This window comes from Pyrus communis, chromosome 1 (assembly GCF_963583255.1).
Source record: "Pyrus communis chromosome 1, drPyrComm1.1, whole genome shotgun sequence".
In the NCBI taxonomy this organism is placed as follows: domain Eukaryota; kingdom Viridiplantae; phylum Streptophyta; class Magnoliopsida; order Rosales; family Rosaceae; genus Pyrus; species Pyrus communis.
The window spans coordinates 8,090,453-8,103,266 of record NC_084803.1 but is presented as its reverse complement, the minus strand read 5'-3'; the positions used below and the strand labels follow the sequence as shown (position 1 = coordinate 8,103,266).

The window sequence follows — 12,814 nt, the reverse complement described above, 5'->3', positions numbered from 1 at the left end:
ATACCAGAGAGGAATAGGAATAGGATAACTAATGAGTTATGAGGTAGGAAACCACCAAGGACTTTGATTTCTTAGTTTTTGACAACTACAAGTAAGAAATCTTGTCAAATTAATGGAGGAATATGTAAGGGGTAAAGGGTTTGTCAGAAGCTTTTTTTCTTTTCTTTTGGGGATGATTGTTATAGACTGCTACACCTGAATGATAATTGCACTGAAAACTCGTAATCACTCATATTAACCAAAAATATCCTTTAATGTGTGTTTAGATAGTTTTTATGATTATGTGTGTGATAAAAGCATCACATATGAAAGTGTGGTATCAAAACTAAGGAATCTAGAGAGTAAAAAGGATATATAACCGATGCGATGTTCATCAAAAGATTAGTATACTTGATAGTCAAGACAATTGACGTGATTAGGTTATTATCGGTGTAGTCACTCGTTTTCAAGAGGAGAAATTGATATCCACGCTTTGTTTTTGTTAGACTTATTTACGCCAACGCTCGTTGAAACTCATACTTGCTCTCTCTGTCTCATGAAACTCATTTTTGTCACTTAACTTCCTGAAGTACTCTCTCTCTCTCTCTCTCGCTATGCCCTATTTCCGTCCAAGTCTGTCAAAAATTTGTTAAGCAGTCTGATATGGCACAAATTGTTAAGCAGTCGAAAGGGTCCACTGGCCGATTTATTCGCTGCTTTCCCTTCCCTCCGCCATGGAAGAGAAAACCATGGCTGCCTTCTCCCCATCACCACCCCCTCCTTATCCCTCCCCCACGGCAGAGTTGTTGGTTTTCATTATCTAGTTTCATCTATAAAAATCATACCTTTTAATACCCACTCTACAAAATTCCCCCATTAATGAACCTTTCTTCAAGCTCTCACTTTTTTTGTCCTCCCCCATCTTTTTCAAGCCAAATAAATGGTTTTGTTCCTCACCCACTATACAATGACGACATTACCACTTATATCGCTGACGCACCTAACGTTTATTTGACAGACTCGGACGAAAATGGGGCGTAATGAGAGAGGTAGTATACTTCTGGGGGTTGAGATAAAATAAGTTTTATGGAGCAAAATGAGAACAAGTATGAATTTCAAGGAAGGACAATCGTAAAAAGTCCTTTTTATCTTTTTTATTCCTCAACTTATTTCTAACTATATGATTGAATAAATCAAAGAAGAATTAAGAGATTGAAACAACTTCACGGCTACAAGAGGAGAAAAAAGGAACATGCATACCTAATAATGCATCGTTGGACGGCCTACCATCTAAAGAATGTGTTTGTGCCAAGAATTATGGGTTTTGCATACTGAGAAACTTAATGTAATTAGTGTGAAATGCAAATAATATGTTGGATTCATCAATATAATCAATGAATTCGTAACACTATAATACATGTGAAAATTTGTTATAACGTCATAAACATAACACACACGCTTCTTCTTAATTTCAAACAAAATATATTAATACAATAATAGATATATATAAAAAAATAAAAAAATAATAAAAAAGGAACTTAATATCTACCGCTTTCTTTTATTTTAGTGTCGTTTGAGCTTGTATAAATTAAGACCTACCACTTTGGCCCCAAAAGATAAAGGGCGAAGGACAAGGACAATGACTAAGCCTTATACATGACTTTTTCCACTCTCCTACTCCTAATTTAATCTTGTTCCCTCCATAATTAAGTCGACCCCACTTTATAAATTTAAAAATAACGAACCTGAAAATTGGCAGACACAATCAACGCCTGCAAAATCGTAATCACACAATCAACCCAATCAACCTACGACTAATCACTTGTTTTTGTAACACTTTTCAGCAAAACGACATGTATTATCCGAATTTTAATCTTTAACCGGGTAGGGAAGTGTGTCGTATTCGTGACTTGGGTTTTCTCTTGTTGCCTCGTAGAACACGTGTGGGGCAGTCACCGGGCTGGAAACTTATGGCGGGCCGTGACAACCCCGCCAATTGTACGTTGAGATGCTTCGAGGTGGCGGATGCTCCACGGAACCTAGACGGCGTCCCACTGGATTCTTAACATTTGGGCTTGAAGTTGGACACGTGTTGACAATACAACCACTCGCCAACTGTTCAGATATTTTGGTCCATGAAAAATGAAAAGTATTTGCTCACCGTTCTCCATCGCGTGACCAACACACCCTTGTAGCGTAATGGTTCGTCAGTGACGATATATTTGCCTTATGTTTTGACAAGAGGTATAGAACATAAATAGATAGCTTGGGCTTGAAGTCGAACACATGTTCGCACACGGACTTGTGTTTTTGGGACTGTCGGTTGAACGTCAGGATTTATGTCAGGATCCTGCCATTCAATCAGCAGTGAAAAACTTGAGTTTTCATGCTTTTAGGGCTCGTTTGATGCACAATTAAATTAGATCGGATCACTTGTTATATTTAGGGAGCTTTAATGAAAAAACTTTGGGTCAACAAATATTTAACCAAAAACCATCGCAAAATGTTATTTAACCAAAAGGCCTCAAAATTTAATAAAAACTCATCCAAAACTATTGTCCGCATGTCAAACTTACAAGTCCAACCGGCTACAAATCTACACTTCTGTAAATACCCCTAAATGATTCAATATTGTCCTGACTCTTCACCAACCTCAACCCAGCACAAAACTGCCATAATAACTCTCTGTCTTCCTATCAAATCAAATTCCCCCATTTCAAAAGCAACCAAATCAAGGTTGAAAAAGGAAGCATTCATCGAAACAAAGTTGCCAAAACAAGTTCAAAGAAGTTTAATGGCAGAAACCGAAGAAAAAGTGTCTGAAAAAAAAAAAAAACATAACACTGTATCTGGAAAGAAAAAACCAAAATCCAGAAACAGTCTATGTTTTTACCTTTGACTGTTTCTTTTCTTTCATGCATTAGTCGATTATATTTAATAAACAGATTGCTTATTTTGCTTTGAATCCAAATACAGTGAATTTCACTATTTCTTACAATTAGGAAACAATGTGTCTATTTCATTTGGATTCAGAAATAGTGACTTAGATTCCATAAACAGTAACTTAAATTCCATAAACAGTGACTTGGATTCCATAAATAGTGTTACTTAAAATCCAGAAACAGTTTATGTTTACAGTCCAGAAACAGTGACTCGTCGTTATTATTGAATAGCATGCAGATCTCAAATTTATTTTTTGGATAAACAAACGATAAACTCTACTGACGAAGAAAAATTGAAAAACAGTACCTCGAATATACTATGAATAATAATTATGATCACATTTCAACGAAATAATACAAAATATAAGTTAAATAGCATGAGGATCTATATTTTTGTTTCAAAGAAAATGAAGAAGGTCTATAAAACAACAATGAACTCCATTAACGACGAAAATCTGGAATTCAACCTTAAAAAGTTAGGGGTAAAATCGACAAATCATAATTTATTATAGTCAGGCTATTTTTAGTTGGACTACTTTAATGTGGGTGTTGTACTAATCATTAAACAAAACTTATAACATGGTTTTTTATTAAAACTAAAAATTTTAAAACCATTTTTCATTAATTTTCCTTTATACTTAAGGTAAATAAAGAAAGAAACAAATAAATTTTGTCCATCTTGTGAGTTTAAGATGAAGTACTCATGAATATTGATTAATTTTGATCCACCCAAAATGAGATATTATTCTCCCATACCTTGTATTATATGTATCCAATCTGATTCAATCTAATTCAATTCTAGTCACTAAACAAACCCTTAAATTGAACGCATTCAATCCTCTCCAAACTACATTTTGAACTTTTTAATAGTTTAGGCATTGTTGAGGTTTGTAACTTATGAATCTATGTTTACCATTCGTTTATTATTCACAAATTGATTTTTGTGTTTGCATGAGAGATTTTTTTGTTTTAGTACCGAGTATTCTGGTACTTCACATGTCATAAACTGCTAATAAAAATTTGGTAATTGCAAGTACACTCAGAATTTTGGTACCACAATAGAAAGAACAAAAAAATGATGATTAAGATCTCTAATCCAAGGATTACGTGTCGTCACCAAAAGAAAGTTCCACTTACAACCAATATTGGCTTAGGTTCATGCCAAAAGGAGAAACAGTTGCCTTTTGTTTTACATTTTCTTTTTGTTAAACCTAAGTTACCCAACACAAATAGTAACTGACAAGCGATTGAGGTGTACTCATAAAGTAAATAAATAAAGAAGGTGAAATGTGAGAACAAAAGGCACGCATGGTTTGGAAAGTGGAACAGCGACTGACTGACTCTTTGGGATGCGACAGGAGACGTCTTGGAGGTTGGTTTCATGAATTTGGTTGAAATTGTCTCATCCATCCATCAATCTCACTAACAACTCTGTACTTTATATTTTCTGTTTCTTTTAACTGTCCAAATTTTAATTTTTATTTTTATTTTTTATTTTTTATATAGAATGCAGTGATTAATTTAGGCCTGTTAATTTGTTGGACGATTCGTTAATTCAACATGAAACGATACGAAAAATAACAAGTTTAGATTCGGATCCACCTATTAACAAGTAATGTCATTATTAGGCATTTGTTAACAATTCGGGTCGTTATCGGACACATGTTAAAACACACGTTATAATAACCAGTATGACACGTAAACGATTTGTTTTCCATGTCTAAACATTAGGTAAAACAATTTTTTGCATGACTCATTAATCCGACATAAAACAACACAACCCGTTAACGAGACTAAGTAGCAATTAGTGATCAATAATGTATGATCAGAATCATAATTTGTGCTACTATTGAATATTTAAAATAATCGATCATAATTCTTGATGGTTGTAATTTAAATTTCATACGTCCAACCTTATACAAGCATTCTATGGCTGTGATCATGAACTGAACCAAAAATTCAAATTTTTAGTTGAAATATCGCTACATGGGTATAAATAGTTGGTCTTTAAAAACCTACTACGAGAATGAAGTACCATTTGAACATGTTATAATTAAATGGTTAATTCATACATAATTAACTCAAAGTATTTTACTTATTCATCGACCCTTCAACTAAAATTGGATTAATTAATTGGGGGATTAGAAAGAGTAGAATTAGGGTAATTCAATACTAATTAAGGTGTTTGAGAAGGCAAGGCAATGATGTAAATGTAGGGCCATATGACGGTTATTTTATCTAATCATAGTATGGTAAAAAATAAGATTTTTTTTTCAATGTATTAAGAACATAGTTCGATATACTAAGTGTAACAATATAATTAGTTAAAAATATTTTTTTTAAATATACCAGGCTGTGTTATCGACACACTCAAAATAATGTAGGACCATATGACGTTGATTTTATCTAATCATAGTATGGTAAAACATTAGGAAATCCAAGTCATGCTTCACATTTTCTAGTTGTCCTTATCCAAACGCAAGGCTGTGGATCGAGGTGTGTGTGTGTGTGTGTGTGTGTGTGTGTGTATATATATATAGGATATACTTTTTAACCTTTTGTCGTTTGAGATAAAAATACGTGTTGAGTGCCTAATTTTTCTAATGATTAATCATCCATATGTTTTTATTTTAATATGAGAGATTGTTTGTGTCTCATAAAGTAAGGTGCCTACGATTCTGCAGTATCACATTGTAAATAACTATAACTATCTTCTAAGCATCATTATCTCCCCTAAATTTTATCTAACTAAACCAGAGATCTTGAGCATATAATGATTATATAATCTCTAAGACTAAAAAAATATATTATCATTTTATTCTCACATGTTTTGGATGTTTTCTTTGTCTTTTTCGCTGTATTCGAGTGATAATGAGAGAGGAGGAGAGAGAGGGGGGGGGGGGGGGGGGGGAGTTGCAAACTTAAGTGATTGATGTCTAAGCCTTCGTTGCTCTTTAAAATATAATAAGGGCCGTTTGAAAATACTTCCTAGAAATAATACATTACATGTGTTTCTTTCAAAAATAACTTGAAGTATTTCTTTTTAAACATAAAAATACTTAAAATTTTTGATGTCAAACATGATTAAAAATGGTTTTAGTATTCTAAAAGGGCTCTTAATTATTTGTACCGAATTTTCTAAAATAGCATATTTATGGCCGTTACCAAGATAAATAGTTGCATGGCCTATCAAAATTTTAATGTAGAAAAGTTGTACAATATTTAATTCGAATCATTACTATTTCAATAGGTTTGGTGAAACTATGATGTTAAATTACAGTTCAAGTATGTTGCGACAAGGATTGATGAAAATGTTATGTTGGCGTAGCAAAATTAACAGTGAACATATAATCTAATAAATTATTGGACTTATTGGATCGGCATTAATCATTCTTTTCATAAATAACCACGATTTCTTCTTTTTCGTTAACAAAAAAGTTTGAGGAGAGATTTATTTCTTTCACAACATAAAAATTTAGGAAGAAATTGATTTCTTTCACCATTAGCATCAAAACATACACACAATTTCAAGCCGAAAGAACTTGTGAAACCTAACTAAATAACCACGATTTCACCTACTATTATGTTTCTCGAAATGTCATTACGTTGACAGTACCTCCACTCAAATAGACAGATTTAGAAGGAAAGGTCAATACACCTCGCAGTTAAACTACTTGAATGATGACCGTAGTTCGACAACAACAAAAAAATGATGATTGTAAATAGCTGACCGTACAGTTGCTAGATGCTGGTGCATGGACCACAATAATTATGGTCAAGAATGTCCGAGAAAAGACGGATTTACGCATTTACACACCTACATAACATTTTTTGCAAATGAGAATTTTTAGAGAGACAAAAAAATGTACTTGATTATTTACAGTTAACATTTAATTCATTTTTACTTTCAAATAAAAAGCAGTTAATTGACAATTTTTAACTAGAAGTGAGAGAGGAATTTTAACTCGGATATTAAGAACTCATTCGTTGTCGTGAACTGAAAACCTAAACATGAACAAAATGGAAGGGATGGGTAATAGGGTTGCACTAAAGCATTGTTGAGATTTTCAACCCGATCAACGTCTGAACAACAAGGAGAGCTCAACTACTAGTCTAGTTTAGTTGTCGTTTTTTTTTATTAGTTGTGATGCGAACATACGTTTACTTATGTTATGAGATTTGTTGAATAGACTTGTGTATCGAAATAAAAATAAAATCTATATAAAAAATTGTATTCACACGTATCAAACTACAGTTTAAGTGTAAGAATTCCCAAGTATTTTCCAAAAATAAGAAAACTGAAGAGCAACTAGCAGGGGGACCGATGCCAAAGCCACGTAGGTAGCCATAAACGCCATACAGCATCCGCGCTCCTCTAACGGGCCCCGCCATATTGTTTTGACGTTTCCTACTCTTCTCATCCGGGCCCCACGAGCTTGGGGGACCACAGCCCATAAGGGGGACCACACCTCGAATTGATTAAGCCGGCGGCTGTCACAGAAGTCAAAAATTCTCAGTGGTCCCGCTTCTCATATCTCTCCACGTGTGCGGCCTAGATCTGCTGATCTTGGCGCGTGCTTGGAGCTTGTCCCCACACCGTGGTCCAAGCGAGCGCAGCGCGACGCGTGTCCAGGCATCGCTTTCCCGCAAGGGTCGGAGAGATGAGCGACGCCGGCCCTTCCCGTCTTTACGTTTATTTTATCGGCTACGGCCGGTCACCTGAAGAGGCCGGTGCGCCGGTGCTGGTTTGGTAGTTCGTCACGCTGGCTAGGATGACGTGGACTGCACGCTCCAAGAGTTGTGGCCCTGTGGGAAGGTTGCTAGGATGGGTTTGGATCCTCTCCGGATCCCCTCCTTGGGGATCCCGGAAATCAAGGCACAATGACCGTTCATCAAAGATCGTGCGGCCACAATTAAATGCTTCTTATATTTTTAAAAGTAAAGCAATCTTGTTTTGCGTAAAAAACATTTAATTGTGCCCGCACCATTTTTGATGAACGGTCTTTGTACCTTGATTCCCGGGATCCCCAAAGAGGGATCCGGAGAGGATCCAAATCCTGCTAGGATGACCTCAAACAACAATTTAAAGTGTATTAAAATCTCACTATTTTATTTTTTTGTTATTAAAATTAAAATTTTAGTGTCACTTAGAAAGTAATTATTTTTAATTCAAAAATTTAACCATTTTATACAACAGATTGCACTATTTGATGACAGAACGAAATCACGCCTTAAACTTGTCCAATCTTTGTTTATTTCTTGGGTATTATTACTAAAGTAAACATCAAATCATTAATTATTAAGCTAATCCACGTTGGTGATAATAACATGCCAAGATTTTCATTGAGTTATCTTTTGCTTTTTGTTTTTCTTTCCTTCTTGTGATGCTAACTTTTTGTTGTGAGTTTTAAAACTTAAACATAAATAATGTCCCATAAAGTGAATAGAGATCCCAACTACCCCAAGCTAAACCTACTTATGTTAATCGTTAAATTGGAATTATAAAATACACTAATATTTCTTAAATTATAAGTTCGCTTATCAAACCCAAACATCTTTTGACAAATCTTCGCTCATACCATTACTTTTCTTTGATATAAAAAATTGAAATAACAATATAATCCTAGATTTACTATTGACCCCCAATTTTATATTTCTTTATAATAATAATAATAGGGCCACCTCTTTGAAAAAAGATTAAGGTCTAAATAAAATTAATTGATAATACATGAAATAGCTCGACTTGTTTTAAAGACATAAAATGTACCTCAATTATCCAACATGAGATGTATACTCTTTACACGCCTCATCATATATGGTGATTTTTAAATCTAATCAATCAATAATAACTGAACTGCTTATAAGCACATGAGTTCATTCAAGTTTTTAAATTCTCAAATGTGAGATTTACACTCTTAACTTGCCCAAGAAATCCCATCATTTTTTATGAGTAATGCTAGAGATACTAAATTTAGAGACTAAATTTGCAAACTAAATGATGTGTCATCAATAGAAATAAGCACGTTTATCAACGTTTAAGTAATCAATCAATCATCAACTTCTATGTTTTCTAATTTTTAAAATCTTATCTTTAAAATTTAGTCTTTTTAGCATTCCCTTTTTTTTTTATCTTGGGAAAGCAGTTTCTCGAGCCCATTTTTGGCCTCCCCGAAAACTACTGTGTCCAAATCTTCTCTCACTCTCCCTCTAAACAGCTTCACCATATATAAGCCATCAACCCTTGAAACTAAACCCTTTCAGTCTCACTCTCTCTCTCTAAAGGTCTCATCTTTCTCTCTCAACATTTCTGAAAACACACAGAGACCATATAGTCTACAGAGAACAGAGGGAGATCGATATATAGATATACAAATCCAGCCATATATCTTTGTCTTGTTGTCTCTCCTCCCAATTCTCATCCATGTCCTCTGAATCATCGTCTTCACTTCTCCTTTTTTATTTCATTTTTTAGACAGAAAAGAAAAAAATAAATAACAGAGCGCCTCTGTTTCCTTCTCCGACTGTAAATTGGTGTACCCAGCTGATCATCCGTATTCATGGCGTACCACAACCACCTCTCCCAGCCTCTCCACCACTTCACCGACCAAACCCAGCAACAGCACCAGCAATATCAATCGGACCAAACCGACCCGACTTCCAAGCCCCCCGAGCCCCACCACCCATTTCAGCCCGCCCCCAATTGGCTCCACTCCGCCCTCCTCCGCAACTTCACCAACGCCGACACCAACCCGACCAATACCAACAACGCAAACAACCACGGCGGCGGTTCATCCAATTTCCTCAACCTCCACGTTACCGCCTCCGACTCCGTGGCCTCCCAAGCCTCCAACCAATGGCTCTCCCAGTCCCACCGTCCGATCCTCCACCGCAACCACAGCGACGTCATCGATGACGTCACCGTCGCTGGCGACTCGATGATCGCCGCGATGTCCCATGACTCCGCAGACCTCAAGCCCGACAGCAACCTCAACAAGAGCGACGGCGGAGTCGTCGAGAGCGGCATCCCAGGCGGAGGCGGAGGAGGAGACGGCGGGGTGATTAACTGGCAGAACGCGAGACACAAAGCCGAAATTCTGGCGCACCCGCTGTACGAGCCGCTGCTGTCGGCACACGTAGCGTGCCTGCGGATCGCGACACCGGTGGACCAGCTGCCTAGGATCGACGCTCAGCTGGCTCAGTCGCAGAATGTGGTGGCTAAGTACTCCGCCTTGGGGAATGGCATGGTCGGCGATGACAAGGAGCTTGATCAGTTCATGGTAATGCTCTTTGCCTTTTGGTGATGACTTGTCTTTGCTTTTGAATTTTTATTGTAGTGACGAATGAGTCATCAAATTTGGGTAATTGGCTATAATAATTTAAAACACACGAAGGATCGTACCTTATCAATTCAATTAAAAACAAAAGTAGTAGATTAGTAAATCGAATTCCTCAATTTAGGTTTCAAAATACAGAATTTATGCCTTGTCTCATGCTCATTCTTTAAGGTTTAACAAGAAATTTTCTTGTCAATTATATGAAAACCAAAATTTGTAAAATTAATGTTTGCAAATTTTGATCTTTGGAAACAAGAAATTTATTTGAATTTGATTTTGAAAATTTAAAATTTATAACTCGCCTCGTACTCATAATTTAACAATAGTTGTAATAATATTAGTCCTTATCCAATTTTAAAAAGTCTCCAATTCGAACATCATGAATGATAATTGTTAAATTAATTACACGATACAAGGAATTTATTGGTATGCAGTAAGAACTTGGAATGAGATGAGATCTTTGAAGATTTCAAAGAATATAGGGATCTGAAAAAGCTTTAAGGCTACAAGGGAAGAAGGTGCTGACTGCTGACATAATAAAAGCGAAGCCTCTGTGAAACAACAGTTCTGAATCCCCCAATCTTTTTATAACAAAAAACATGCGGGAAGACAAAAGCTGAGATTACCGCAACAAGACGACTCTTTCCCTCTGCAATGTCACTTCCAAATTGTAGTGTATAAAGTGTATTTTAACCGTTAAATTATTTTTTAAAAATGCAAAAATTCAGATTTAACTGTGAAAAAGTATGGAATATCCTATCAAATTTTATTCACTCTAGTTTTTAGTACCTATTCATTTTATACATTAGGTTATAGTTTAATTAACAAACTTCTATGTATAGGACGGCCAGTTTTTTATGTTTTATTAAAGAAGAGATTATTAATATGATGTTGATAACACTAGTAGATACGCGACAATAATGAATAAACTGACATGTTATTGATGCATCATGAATACAAGAATTCATCCCTTAACAAAAGTCGAATGTTCTGCACCGTGAATTCATCTTCATTATTAATTGATAATACCATCATAATTTTGATTTGCTTTTGTTGTTGATGATACAGAGGCATTATGTTTTGTTGCTTTGTTCGTTTAAAGAACAACTGCAACAGCACGTCCGGGTGCATGCAATGGAAGCAGTGATGGCTTGCTGGGAGATTGAGCAATCACTTCAAAGCTTAACAGGTAAACTTTTGCAACGACGGCGGTCATGTCTCTTTGGCAGAAGTTAAACTTGCTTACACAAACTACATGAACAGGAGTTTCCCCCGGCGAAGGAACAGGTGCTACAATGTCTGATGACGAAGACGACCAAGTAGATAGTGATGCAAACTTGTTTGATGGAAGTATGGAGGGTCATGACAGCATGGGATTTGGCCCTCTTGTACCGACAGAGAGTGAAAGGTCCTTGATGGAGCGCGTGAGGCAAGAACTGAAGCATGAACTGAAACAGGTACTAAATCATGAAATTGTTCATGGTAAATCTGCTATCCCTTTTACTTACATGAACAAATTTTGCAGGGTTACAAGGAGAAAATCGTTGACATAAGAGAGGAGATTATGCGCAAGAGAAGAGCCGGAAAACTTCCTGGCGACACAACCTCTGTCCTAAAAGCTTGGTGGCAGTCACATTCAAAGTGGCCATATCCAACTGTAAGTTTGAGAAGCTCTTTGAGTTTGCATTCTAAACATACGAAATTCTACAGGCTTCTTAAATTCCTAAACCCTAAACACATTTCATAAATCCGCAAATTTTTGTTCTCGCCAATGTCTAAACTAGCATGGTGTTTGTATTAATTTGCAGGAGGAGGACAAGGCTAGGTTGGTACAGGAAACTGGTTTGCAATTAAAGCAGATAAACAATTGGTTCATCAATCAGAGGAAGAGGAACTGGCACAGCAATCCTTCAACCTCCACGGTTTTGAAGAGCAAGCGCAAAAGGTATACCAATTGAACCATGCATTCTTCTTAAGTTTACATTTTTCATGAGCCTTGCACCAACCTTAATTTGAAAAGAAGTAATGCAGGTGAAAACAGCAGTGACAACCGGTTCATATAAAATGGGTAAAGGGAAATGGAGAGCCAGTCTGGTTTTGGTGATATTCATTCACTCGCTTCCACTACATTTACAACTCCAACGTAGAAATTGCGATAGCATAGGACTTGATGGAAGAAGACTACAGGACTCAGGTAAAAGAGTCATATTTTGGTTCTACTAAAGGAAAGAAGGCTAACTCTGATTGTGAAGGTGCGATTATAAACCCAATATGAGCCGTTATAGTACAGGTATGCTCAAAGGATGCAGATGATGAACGCGTATGTAATATGAATATATCAATAGGAATTCATGAGTGTTTAGGAATTGTGTTACTGAAACTGCAAATTGGATAGTCCACCGCGGGCTTACAATTTTTTGTTTGTAATCTTCAGTTTTGTGAATAAGAATAGTGAGAGTTGTGGGGGTGTACAAACCTGAGCTTTTGGTTCCTTACATCACACTCATGGTTTTACCTTTTTTCGACATTTGTTGTTGAGATAATAAATTTGTTAGTAAT

At 36.1% G+C, this 12,814-nt stretch overlaps 1 protein-coding gene across 3 annotated transcripts; it reads left to right on the top strand.

Annotated features, from left to right (window-relative positions):
- The first annotated feature begins 9,167 nt into the window (after positions 1 to 9,167).
- On the top strand, positions 9,168 to 12,730 carry LOC137711299 (homeobox protein knotted-1-like 3). 3 transcript variants are annotated; one of them, XM_068450534.1, is made up of 6 exons: positions 9,168 to 10,198; positions 11,324 to 11,444; positions 11,519 to 11,712; positions 11,781 to 11,912; positions 12,064 to 12,200; positions 12,279 to 12,730. In XM_068450534.1, the coding sequence occupies exons 1-6, from the start codon at positions 9,479 to 9,481 to the stop codon at positions 12,316 to 12,318; spliced, it is 1,344 nt and encodes a 447-aa protein (XP_068306635.1). In that variant the 5' UTR covers positions 9,168 to 9,478; the 3' UTR covers positions 12,319 to 12,730. The 3 variants fall into 3 exon arrangements, with proteins under 3 accessions (XP_068306635.1, XP_068306630.1, XP_068306642.1); XM_068450529.1 differs by having other exon boundaries at positions 12,276 to 12,730; XM_068450541.1 differs by having other exon boundaries at positions 9,169 to 10,198; positions 12,287 to 12,730.
- The last annotated feature ends 84 nt before the right edge of the window (positions 12,731 to 12,814 follow it).

Excerpts from the sequence above, each read along its gene's own strand:
- LOC137711299 (XM_068450529.1), top strand. The coding sequence starts at position 9,479 with ATGGCGTACCACAACCACCTCTCCCAGCCTCTCCACCACTTCACCGAC. Across the intron at positions 10,199-11,323 it reads AGGAGCTTGATCAGTTCATG|AGGCATTATGTTTTGTTGCT; the intron begins GTAATGCTCTTT and ends TTGATGATACAG. Across the intron at positions 11,713-11,780 it reads TGAAGCATGAACTGAAACAG|GGTTACAAGGAGAAAATCGT; the intron begins GTACTAAATCAT and ends CAAATTTTGCAG.